This window comes from Leptodactylus fuscus, chromosome 10 (genome assembly GCF_031893055.1).
Source record: "Leptodactylus fuscus isolate aLepFus1 chromosome 10, aLepFus1.hap2, whole genome shotgun sequence".
Classification (NCBI taxonomy): domain Eukaryota; kingdom Metazoa; phylum Chordata; class Amphibia; order Anura; family Leptodactylidae; genus Leptodactylus; species Leptodactylus fuscus.
The window spans coordinates 85068424-85080716 of record NC_134274.1 but is presented as its reverse complement, the minus strand read 5'-3'; the positions used below and the strand labels follow the sequence as shown (position 1 = coordinate 85080716).

Below are 12293 nucleotides of genomic sequence, written 5' to 3'. Positions count from 1 at the left end.
CTTACTATAACTCCTAGGCAGCATGCCTGCTGCCTCGGGGTCATGTTTGACGCAGACCTTTCCTTCACCCCGCATATTGAATCACTCGCACGTTCATGTCACCTCCTCCTCAAAAACATCTCCAGAATACGCCCTTTCCTCACCAGAGAAACACTAAAGACACTTATTGTCTCTCTGATTCATTCTCGCCTTGACTACTGTAACGCCTTACTAATCGGTCTTCCCCTCACTAAACTCTCCCCTCTACAATCTATTCTGAATGCAGCGGCCAGGCTCATCTATCAGGCTAGACACTACAGCGATGCCTCGGGTCTGTGCCAGTTGCTACACTGGCTGCCTATTCATTATAGAATAAAATATAAAGTTATCATCCTCCTCCACAAGGCTCTCCATAATGCCGCACCTCCCTACATTTCCTCCCTCATCTCCGTCTACTGCCCAACCCGTGCTCTCCGTTCACTCAATGGCCTAACACTTACATCCCCTATTATCAGAACCTCCCACGCTCGTATACAAGACTTCTCCCGAGCTGCATCACTTCTCTGGAATGCTCTACCCTGGACAATAAGATTAACTCCCAATTTCTACAGTTCCAAATGCAAACTAACGACACATCTTTTCAGACAGGCCTATCACAATTTCTAACGTAAACCCTTCCATGCTATAATTAGAATCCCCAAAATTTAACCCTCCTCTGTCCCCGCTCCCACATTACCCCACATGATATGATGTCTTTTCCAGATAACTTTATTTGTCCAAGCTCCATCCACATGTTACAGGACACCACTAGTGATGGCTCATAAAGTTTTGTTTGTGTAATGACAGTAACCTCTATTACAAAAGTGTCTGACCCCTGTATAAGCAATGCCGCCCCTCCTACCTCTTGTGTCACCCCCCCTCTACCTCATAGATAGTAAGCTCTTGTGAGCAGGGCCCTCAGTCCCATTGTGTGAAATGACGTTCTTTGTTATGTATCTGTCTGTATTTGAACCCTACAAAATGTACAGTGCTGCGGAATATGTTGGCGATATATAAATAAATTTATTATTATTATTATTATTATTATTATTATTATTGTTGTTGTTGTTGTTGTTGTTGTTGTTGTTGTTGTTGTTGTTGTTGTTGTTGTTGTTGTTATTATTATTATCAAAGAAAACCACAGTTGCTGCAAAACGTAAGACTTAAGTGGCTTTCTGAATCTTGTGCTAATGAGGCTTTGCAGTAAATTGCAATCCGAATGTCTGATCCTCAAGGAGTCTCTGGTGTGCCGGGAAATCAAGAGGATTAAAGCAGACAAGGTAGACTTGTACCGCCCGAGGTGCACCGCCGCAGGCATGACGCCGCCGATCGCCGGAGTGAAATCTGGCCCGCGGAAGTATTTTGAAAGTTGAAATTTTGACAAAGTGTCTACGGAAGTGGAAATTCTCTCAGGGGGAAGCTCCCCTCGGCCCTGCCCAGGAGGGTGAGCCCCATCCCGGTCTGGCGCTCGCTGCAGGAAGGCCTCCTCGGGGGCTCCGATTTTTTTTCAAAGTGTCTGCGGAAGTGGAAGTTCTCTCAGGGGGAAGCTCCCCTCGGACCCTGCCCAGGAGGGTGAGCCCCGGCCCGACTTGCCTCCCCTAGGCCCGCCCGGTCCGGAACCCGGTTCTCCCTGCAGACCTCGCCTCGGGGCAACCCTCCAACTCCACATCTCCCGGCACTTTCCGCCGGAGTCAAAAACAGCACTACCTCTTCCTTCCGCTGGCCCTCGAGAGTCCTCACCGCTCCCCCAGGCAGGCTTCCACGGGAGGCGGATCGGACCCCACCATTAAGCCCCCTGACAAACAGCCATCCCTGGAACTCTCTCCGGGCCCGACTATTAAGCCCCACCGCCGACCCTCCGGGGCCGACTATTAAGCCCACTGCCAGAGATAGCACTCATGGTAATCTCTCTGGGCCCGACTATTAAGCCCAACCGTGACTTATGCCGGGAAATGTGACTTATGCCGGGAAATGTGACTTATGCCGGCAAATGTGACTTATGCTGGCAAATGTGACTTATGCTGGCAAATGTGACTTATGCTGGCAAATGTGACTTATGCTGGCAAATGTGACTTATGCTGGCAAATGTGACTTATGCTGGCAAATGTGACTTATGCTGGCAAATGTGACTTATGCTGGCAAATGTGACTTATGCTGGCAAATGTGACTTGTCCGCCCAACCGTGACTTATGCTGGCAAATGTGACTTGTCCGCCCAACTGTGACTTATGCTGGCAAATGTGACTTGTCCGCCCAACCGTGACTTATGCTGGCAAATGTGACTTGTCCGCCCAACTGTGACTTATGCCGGCAAATGTGACTTGTCCGCCCAACTGTGACTTATGCCTGGAAATGTGACTTGTCCGCCCAACCGTGACTTATGCCTGGAAATGTGACTTGTCCGCCCTGTGCCTGGGCTTCCATGTATTGGATATCTCTGTCATGGTACGATAACCTTACATACAATTGCTATCTTTTAGAAACCCGAGACGGATGAAGAAGAACTGATTGCGCCGAATCCTGATGACATCACCCTTGCCTAAGGCGACCACTATTCTTCATTTTTCGTGGGCTAGTTATAAAATCCTACGAGGAGAGAGGACTATGTATTTGGCTTGCCTGTGTCAATGGCTGCTCCGGTCATAAATCTTTATCTGTCATGATTTCTAAAGATTGCCTTATTGCCTGGTAGGCACAGCTCAGGTTATAACACTTTTGCAGTCCTGACTTCTCCACCTTCATTTCCTCTTTAGCTCCCAGGAGGTATCCGTTTCCTTTACATAGACTTAAGTAAGGTGGAGCGAGGGGTCGCTATTAGAGATGAGCGAACACTAAAATGTTCGAGGTTCGAAATCCGATTCGAACAGCCGCTCACTGTTCGAGTGTTCGAACGGGTTTCAAACCCCATTATAGGCTATGGGGAACATATACTCGTTAAGGGGGAAACCCAAATCCGTGTCTGGAGGGTCACCAAGTCCACTATGACACCCCAGGAAATGATACCAACACCTTGAAATGACACTGGGACAGCATGTCTAGGGGCATAAAAGTCACTTTATTTCATGGAAATCCCTGTCAGCTTGCGGTTTTCGCAAGCTAACTTTTTCCCATAGGAATGCATTGGACAGCGCTGATTGGTCGAATTCCGTATTCCATTCAGGTCCGACCTTAGACTCCGCCTCCTTCGGCAGAGCCAGCACTGATTGGCCGAAGGCTGGCCAATGCATTCCTATGGGTATGCAGAGACTCAGCTGTGTTGAGCCAGTTCTGCTCAACTACACCGTGTGCTGGTCAGCCCATCAGATGTAACAGAGCCGAGGGTGCACTAGAACCCTTGTGCACACTCAGCTCACGCTAATAGAATGCATTGGCCAGCGCTGATTGGCCAATGCATTCTATAAGCCTGATGAAGCAGAGCTGAATGTGTGTGCTTAGCTCAACTACTCCACCAGCGTAGTTGAGCTAAGCACACACATTCAGCTCTACTTCATCAGGCTAATAGAATGCATTGGCCAGCGCAGATTGGCCAGAGTACGGAATTCGACCAATCAGCGCTGGCTCTGCTGGAGGAGGCGGAGTCTAAGGTCGGACCAGAATGGAGACTGGTGTGGAGTGATCTTAGACTCCTCCTCCTCCAGCAGAGCCAGCGCTGATTGGTCAAATTCCGTACTCTGGCCAATCAGCGCTGTCCAATGCATTCCTATGGGAAAAGGTTTATCTCACAAAAATCACAATTACACACCCGATAGAGCCCCAAAAAGTTATTTTTAATAACATTCCTACCTAAATAAAGGTTATCCCTAGCTATCCCTGCCTGTACAGCTATCCCTGTCTCTTACTCACACAGTTCACATTCTCATATGACCCGGATTTGAAATCCACTATTCGTCTAAAATGGAGGTCACCTGATTTCGGCAGCCAATGACTTTTTCCGATTTTTTTCAATGCCCCCGTTGTCGTAGTTCCTGTCCCACCTCCCCTGCGCTGTTATTGGTGCAAAAAAATGCGCCAGGGAAGGTGGGAGGGGAATCAATTTTTTTTGGAGTTTGCCACGTGATGTTCGATTCGAATCGAACACATCGAACAGCCTGATATCCGATCGAACATGTGTTCGATAGAACACTGTTCGCTCATCTCTAGTCGCTATGACTGTTCTAGTTCTAGTACAAGCCTCACATAAATGACAGTACAGTGCGTTCTGCTAATCTGACACCCAGTAGCCCTGAAGTCTGGATGGTCTAGGGTAACAGAATATACCTGATGGCGTGTTTCGGGATAGGCATAGGGAAAGTCAGACTCTTCAGATGAGCAACTTGGCTTATAACCACTAGTCTGCTGCCATGTTGGAATTGGTGCCTGGCCCCGGGGCTCTTGCTGTCCACATTGGCTTATCTGTCTATTGGTGATGGTATGAACTATGTAGAGAATATCACATATCCTAAGGAGTATCACAGAATACAGCCCATACCATTGAATCCTCCTGCACCATGTGATGGTACCCAACAGCCCTGCCACTGCGAATGATACATCCTGTCACTCAGGGCCGCCATCAGGAATTTTGGGGCCCCATAAAGCCTAAGTGTCTGCCCCCCACCCCCCCCTGCCATTTTTGCTTTGCGCGCCGCGAGAAATTTAGCCCCACCCACTGTTATGTTGACTCCGCCTACTCATTAATTTCCCATTTGCCCGCACACTGTATAATCCTCCTACAGTCACCCGTAAATTATATGTCCCCCTCCGTCTCTCCCCTAGCTTCATATACACCCTTCATCTGCCCTCAGATTCATGTCCCCTCCATCTCTGCCCCCAGATTCATGTCCCCTCCATCTCTGCCCCCAGATTCATGTCCCCTCCATCTCTGCCCCCCGATTCATGTCCCCACATTTCTGCCCACAGATTCATGTCCCTCCATCTCTGCCCCCAGATTCATGTCCCCCCATCTCCATACCTCCCAACTTTTGAAGAGCTAAAAGAGGGACAAAATGTGTGGCGCGCTTAGCGCGCCGCAACAAATTTAGCCCCACCCACTTTTGTGTTGACTCCGCCCACTCATTAATTTGTCATGTGCCCACACACAGTATAATCCTCCTACAGTCACCCGTAAATTATATGTCCCCCCTCTATCTCTCCCCCAGTTTCATATACACCCTTCATCTGCCCCCAGTTTCATGTCCCCCTTCCATCTCTGCCCAGGGATTCATGTCCCCACATCTCTGCCCCCAGTTTCATGTCCCCTCCATCTCTGCCCCCAGATTCATGTCCCCCCAGATTCATGTCCCCTCTCCATCTCTGCCCCCAGATTCATGTCCCCATCTCTGCCCCCAGATTCATGTCCCCACAGTGTCATGCCGTCCCCTCCTTCATCTGCCCCAGTGTCATTCCGTCCTCTCTTTCATCTGTCCCCAGATTCATGTCCCCACAGTGTCATGCCGTCCTCTTCTTCATCTGCCCCCAGATTCACGTTCCACCTCCACATTAAACTTACCTTCTCCTCCGCTCCCTCGCCGCTCTCTGCGCGTCTCTCTCGTTGACACATGCGGCTGAAGGAAGGAGCTGACACGGGTCAGCTCCACGCTTCGCCGCTGGGTGTCTCTCTCGCTGACACATATGCGGCTGAGCCGGGTTCCGGCTCAGCCGCATATGTGTCACCGAGAGAGGCGGCAGCGGCGAAGTGAGGAGCTGACACCGGCTCAGCCGCATATGTGTCAGCGAGAGAGGCGGCAGCGGCGAAGTCAGGAGCTGACACAGGTCAGCTCCTCTCTTCAGCCGCATATGTGTCAGCGAGACAGGCGGCAGCGGCGAAGCGAGGAGCTGACCTGTGTCAGCTCCTCGCTTCAGCCGCGTATGTGCTCAACTCAGATCTGCGTCCTCTGGCCGGGCCCCTGACACCAGTAGCAGTAGTACTGGCCTATTGGCGGACCTGCTGTCACTGTTTTATGTCCACTAGTTTCAGGGCATGTCTGGCTGAGTAGGGGCAGAGGTGGGAGCTGTGACCACATGTGGCACAATAAGATAGACAGGAGCAAAGATCATATCTGTCTGAATATGGAAATAAAATCAATCAGACCTTTTTCTAGCCTGGCAGAGGTTGTCAGCAGGATGTAGTTCTATCGATCTACAGGCTAATAAGCCGCCCCTCCGATCCATCTAATCATACATCTTTTGTGAATACGCCATAACTCCCGGGAATAAAACATATCGGTGTAATGTGCCTAACAAGAGATCCCAAATGCTTTGAGAAGTCGGGGTACGCCAGACCTGCAGCTTCAATGATACTCCATTCCCAGATGCAACCCTTGGGGACACTTGGCCAATATCCAGCATATTTTAGGGTTCCTACATAGTTAGGGTTTCTGGATCATCTGCTGGCGTCTGGATGGTCATAAAAACATAAATATGGCGGAAATGTCATTGATGTCATCATATTTTATTTCCAGTTTTTGGGCAGTCACGCTTTCACACTGACACCTGGAGCTGCTACTTCTGACTGCAATCCCCACACAACGACTTGCTGTATGGCCGTGTGTCTATCTGTAATGTGTCTTACTGTGCTGTTGGTTGTGGATTGTAATTGCCATACAGATCGCACAGGGTCTAAACTGACACATTGAAGCAAAGACAAACTTTTCAATAGTTCATGATGGTAGTGATTGTCAGGTTTGGATCACTATCACCTTGTATGCATCCCATCCTATATAATACGTGTAACTGCAGGAGACTGAAATCACCTCCAGCCATCATCCCATCCTACACGCCTCTGTGCAGACAGCTGTATATACACAATGTCCCCGCTTTTCTATTCTGCCCGGTGTATAGACATTGCTGCAGGGCAGAGCCCCATGAGAAGCGGCCCCCCTGTCTGCAGTATATATACATATATATATATATATATGTATCTATCTGATGTGAGGACAGGGAGCCGGCAGTGAGCGGAGCCGCCGCCTGTGTTACCCTCCCCGGCTCTCAGCAGCTCCAGCTTGTCCCCGCATCGTACAATCAGCTTCCTGTAGCATAGAGCTTGTGGTAAAGATCCCGGGGATGGTGACAAGCGCCGGGAATAGAAGGGGGCAGCTCCCGCAGCGGTTTCATCTTCCTGCATAGATAGTGATGGACAGATGTGGGGGTGCTATGGCGGAAATCCCGGGGCCTCCTCTCCGCACCACCCCCGCACCTCCGCCAGTGACGGCCAGGGACTGTTAGGGAGGATGTCGGGGAGTGGGGAGACACGAAGAATGGAAGCTCTCCTGTCCGGTTCTAGCCGGTAATGGGCTCTGATCCCGGGCAGGGAAGCACACGGGGAGAGCGGAGCTTGACTCTGGCCCTGTGCTGAGTGACAGCCAATAGGAGGTGAGGCCGAGGCCGCTCAGCAGCCAATCAGTGCGCACCGCTGTGCATATAAGAGGCGGCGGCTGCTTCGGCCCCAGTGTTTTCCCGTCTAGGAAAGGAATTAGAGCTCGATTCGTATCATGGCAGAAACCGCGCCCGCCGCTGCCGCTGCTCCCCCTCCCGCCGAACCGGCCGCCAAATCCAAGAAGCAGCCGAAGAAAGCAGCCGCAGGGGGCGCCAAGAAGAGCAAGAAATCCTCCGGTCCCACCGTGTCCGAGCTGATCGTCAAAGCCGTGTCCGCCTCCAAGGAGCGCAGTGGGGTGTCTGTGGCCGCCCTGAAGAAGGTGCTGGCTGCTGGCGGCTACGATACAGACAAGAACCGCAGCCGTGTCAAGCTGGGCCTTAAGGCTCTGGTGACCAAGGGAACCCTGATCCAGGTGAAAGGCAGCGGCGCCTCCGGCTCCTTCAAGCTGAACAAGAAGCAGGCGGAGAGTAAGGACAAGGCGGCCAAGAAGAAGCCTGCAGCGGCCAAGCCCAAGAAAGCTGCCGCCAAGAAGCCCGCGGCCAAGAGCCCGAAGAAAGCCAAGAAGCCTGCCGCGGCCGCCAAGAAGGCGGCCAAGAGCCCCAAGAAGCCGAAGGCGGCTCCTAAAGCCAAGAAGGTGACGAAGAGCCCGGCTAAGAAGGCGGCTAAGCCCAAAGCTGCCAAGAGCCCAGCTAAGAAGGCTGCCAAGCCCAAAGCTGCCAAGAGTCCGGCTAAGAAGGCTGCTAAAGCCAAGAAGCCCGCGGCTAAGAAATAAGCCCGAGCCGCCCTGTACTTGTCCCACAAAGGCTCTTCTCAGAGCCACCACCTTGTCCCGGCAGAGCTGTATGATCGCTATCTCCCCAGCCAGCGGGGGGGCGGGGGCGTCATATTAACGGCAATCCTATGACCAGGGCTCCATTCCCGTATCCGCACCGACACATGAGCGGTCACTACAGGGTAACATCCCCGCAGGTTTCTCCAGGTGACCGGTCCAGCGGGGTAGTAATGAGGACTAAAAGCTGAGGCCGCTGAGGGTTTATAGGGGCAGTAATCCAGTAGATTGGCCGCGCATCCTCCTCGTTACTGGCGGGGGCCTCTGTCTGGATAAAGGGGGAGGAGGAGGAGGAGGAGGAGGAGGAATTGTCAGTATGTCTGAGCTACACAATCCCTGCAGTCCCGAATGCAGCCTGATGCCGGGGGTCGCTGCGGTGTACGGCGGGCGGCTGTGTGCGTGCTTGTGGTAGGGGGACAAACGATACATACTCCCAGGTCTGTATCAGATCAGCGGGGAACGAGCCTGGACGCCCGGGAGGTTGTACTGGGGGAGAAGGGGGATGAGGCTGGGTGACAAGCGCTCTCAGGGGAGCCCCCGCCTGACACTACTCGTTCCTACACAGGCTGAGGAGGGGGCTCCCCTGAGAGCTCTTGTCACCCAGCCTCATCCCCTTCTCCCCCAGTACAACCTCCCGGCGTCCAGGCTCGTTCTCCCCTGAGAGCGCACACCGTTATTTCGGGGTCACTTCTGGACCCAGAAACTCGGATCTTTGCTGCCTCCTGTTCAGCGTGTTCTCTTGTATTTATAACGCACTGTCTGTGCTGCAGCTGAATGACTTGTCTGGGGGAGCTCCGGCTCCCAGCAGTAGGTTTGTGATGACACTGGGGCGGGTGGAGAAAGCCGGCAGACGTCCATTGTCTCCGGGGCCGAGCTGAGAGCGGCAGCAGGGACAGGGAGAGGCGGCGAGAACTGTAGGATATGAGCGGGAAAGCTCCGAATCACTAACGGGTGAAAGTTCTGCCAATCAGAGGAGGAAAGCAGGGGAGGGGGGAGTGGCTTCAGGACACGCCCCATAATTGCGTCATCATAGCAGGGTTCTCCTTCTGGTCCGACCACTCTCTATATAAAAAGGCGGCTGTGCGGAGGGACGCTTATTCTAGTCTGTCAGCAGCAGCACAGAAGATGTCCGGTCGCGGTAAAGGAGGGAAAGGTCTCGGCAAGGGCGGTGCCAAGCGGCACAGGAAGGTGCTCCGGGATAACATCCAGGGCATCACCAAGCCTGCCATCCGCCGTCTAGCTCGCAGAGGAGGCGTCAAGCGCATCTCCGGTCTCATCTATGAGGAGACTCGCGGTGTCCTGAAAGTCTTCCTGGAGAACGTCATCCGTGACGCCGTCACCTACACCGAGCACGCCAAGAGGAAGACCGTCACCGCCATGGACGTGGTGTACGCGCTCAAGCGCCAGGGCCGCACTCTCTACGGCTTCGGAGGTTAATTCCGCCGCTCCCCGACTCTCTACTACATAACCCAAAGGCTTTTCTCAGAGCCGCCACATCCTCCAGAGAACAGAGCTGTCCCCGCCACCCACCTCTCCTCTGCCCTCTAGGGCTGGAGCTGTCGCTGCGGCTACTGTAGGAATACCGGAGAGCGTGGAGATAAACGCTCTTAAGCTTCAGGGAACGTGTGAACAAATGCATAAATCTTAAGAGCGTTCCTGTCGCTGTACAGTGTGCACTGCCTAAAGTTTCTCCTTTACTTTGCCAGTGTGCGCAGATGTAGATACACGCGATAGATACGAGGTTATCAGGCGGATAAGTTCCTTCGCCTTGAGGATAATACAAACAGTGCGGTGTAACGTCCATAAATACAATGACAAAACGGATCGGGATAAATAAAGCCTCTGGTCCGGGGAATAAACACCAGAAATGAAGGGCTCAGCAGCTCTAGTGTGGAAGGGGTGGGGGGGCTCTTAGAAGAGCCTTTGGGGTGATAGTACAGAGCAGGTGATGGAGCCGATTACTTGGCGCTGGTGTACTTGGTGACGGCCTTGGTGCCCTCGGACACGGCGTGCTTGGCCAACTCTCCGGGCAGCAGCAGGCGCACGGAGGTCTGGATCTCCCGGGAGGTGATGGTGGAGCGCTTGTTATAGTGAGCCAGGCGGGAGGCTTCTCCTGCGATGCGCTCAAAGACGTCGTTGACGAAGGAATTCATGATGCTCATGGCCTTGGAAGAAATGCCGGTGTCGGGGTGGACCTGCTTCAGCACCTTGTACACGTAGATGGCATAGCTCTCCCTCCTGGCCCTCTTACGCTTCTTGCCGTCCTTCTTCTGGGCCTTGGTCACGGCTTTCTTGGAGCCCTTCTTGGGCGCTGGGGCAGACTTGGCGGGATCAGGCATGGTAGCACGGCGATCTTTTCCCACACGAGAATGAGAGAAAATAATGTCTGTGCTCCTCCCAGCGCAGCCCTATTTATAGGCGGGCTATGCAAATGAGCGCCGCTGTCTGCGCGCTGTTCTACTGGACCAGCAAGTCATGTGACCAGTGCCAGCATCATAATCCCCGCCCTCCGCAGCTGATTGGCGCTTCCACCAGGTTTGAATTTCCCTCCGTTTCTCTCCTCAGGTTTACAGGTTCTAATCGCCTCGTTATGTTGCGGGGGGGAACGCCACAGATTGTCCCCTGTGTAGCCTGATGCATGCCGGCGGGGGCTGTACAGCGCCGTGCTGCACGGGGTCTGGGGGAGGGGCATGAGCGCTAATGCTGGACTGTAGAAATAAACCAATGAGATGGAGGGGGCGGGCTTTCCATGAGCCAATGAGGACGAGCCCCGGCTGTATAAATATGTCGCTCTTTCCGCTCCTCAGCTCATATCACCGCTGTGTAACGTCTATACTGAAGCGATGGCAAGAACCAAGCAGACCGCCCGCAAATCCACCGGAGGGAAAGCTCCCCGCAAGCAGCTGGCCACTAAGGCCGCCAGGAAGAGCGCTCCCGCCACCGGCGGAGTGAAGAAGCCTCACCGCTACCGCCCTGGTACAGTCGCTCTGCGTGAAATCCGCCGCTACCAGAAGTCCACCGAGCTGCTGATCCGTAAGCTTCCCTTCCAGCGCCTGGTTCGAGAGATCGCCCAGGACTTCAAGACGGATCTCCGCTTCCAGAGCTCCGCCGTCATGGCCCTGCAGGAAGCTAGCGAAGCTTACCTGGTCGGGCTCTTTGAGGACACCAACCTGTGCGCCATCCACGCCAAGAGGGTCACCATCATGCCCAAAGACATCCAGCTGGCCCGCAGGATTCGTGGGGAGAGGGCTTAAATCTGCCCAGGCACCGTCTGACAACACAAAGGCTCTTCTCAGAGCCACCAAATCCTCCCTCAGACGAGCTGTAGCCGTTGTCTTTCTCCTCTCGGGAGGGGAGAAGAGAAGCCTTCACTGGCTGCTAATAGAGAGGTTACCCTTTCCCTTACAGTCACTGAGTTAGCGATATCTCGTCTCCCTCCTTTGTATGTATAACAGGCACATATGTAACTGCAGCGCCCTCTACAGTAACCTGAGCGCCGCCCCCACTGACTGCTGACTCAATCTTACTTCGCAGCAGCAGCAGCGGAGGATGTAATAGACAGGCGGAGGCTTGAAATTCGCGTCCTTTCTCCCTTTGCACCACCTGACGCTGCCGGTTCTCGCGCGGGTTGTAACGGTCACTGAAAGAATGGGAATCTACGATTGAGCGGGAAGATAGACAAAGGTTCGCCCGGATCAGCCCTTTAACGCCCGTTTCATCGGCACTTCTAAACCTGCCACCGTGGGCTGTGCCCTGGCGGGGAGAGAGGATTAGGATGAGCACAGCCATTACTATCCCTAACTGACCCTGCGCCCGCACCACATCTCCCTCCCTCCCTCCTCTCCGTCGCTAGTATGTGCCTACTCCGCGCATCTCTCCCTAGCGCCTTCTACAATGACCTGAGCGCCGCTGAATCTTCTTCAGTTGGGGAGGGTTTGAAATTCGCGCCCATTCTCTCTGCACCACGTGACGCTGCCGGCTCTCGCGCGGGTTGTAACGGTCACTGAATGGGAATTGCAAAACCACCAACCGTGTGAGCGGGGAGATAGACAAAGGTTCACCCGGATCAGCCCTTTAACGCCCGTTTCATCGGCAC

The 12293-nt window shown here is 53.4% G+C and overlaps 2 protein-coding genes across 2 annotated transcripts; both read left to right on the top strand.

Annotated features, from left to right (window-relative positions):
- The first annotated feature begins 7464 nt into the window (after positions 1–7464).
- On the top strand, positions 7465–8162 carry LOC142219038 (histone H1.03-like). The gene has a single exon (XM_075287989.1). The coding sequence runs from the start codon at positions 7484–7486 to the stop codon at positions 8138–8140; it is 657 nt and encodes a 218-aa protein (XP_075144090.1). The 5' UTR covers positions 7465–7483; the 3' UTR covers positions 8141–8162.
- A 2878-nt stretch (positions 8163–11040) lies between these two features.
- Positions 11041–11451, top strand: LOC142219224 (histone H3). The gene has a single exon (XM_075288171.1). The coding sequence runs from the start codon at positions 11041–11043 to the stop codon at positions 11449–11451; it is 411 nt and encodes a 136-aa protein (XP_075144272.1).
- The last annotated feature ends 842 nt before the right edge of the window (positions 11452–12293 follow it).

Bases quoted from the DNA above. Each gene is read 5' to 3' on its own strand.
- LOC142219038 (XM_075287989.1), top strand. From the start codon at position 7,484: ATGGCAGAAACCGCGCCCGCCGCTGCCGCTGCTCCCCCTCCCGCCGAA.
- LOC142219224 (XM_075288171.1), top strand. From the start codon at position 11,041: ATGGCAAGAACCAAGCAGACCGCCCGCAAATCCACCGGAGGGAAAGCT.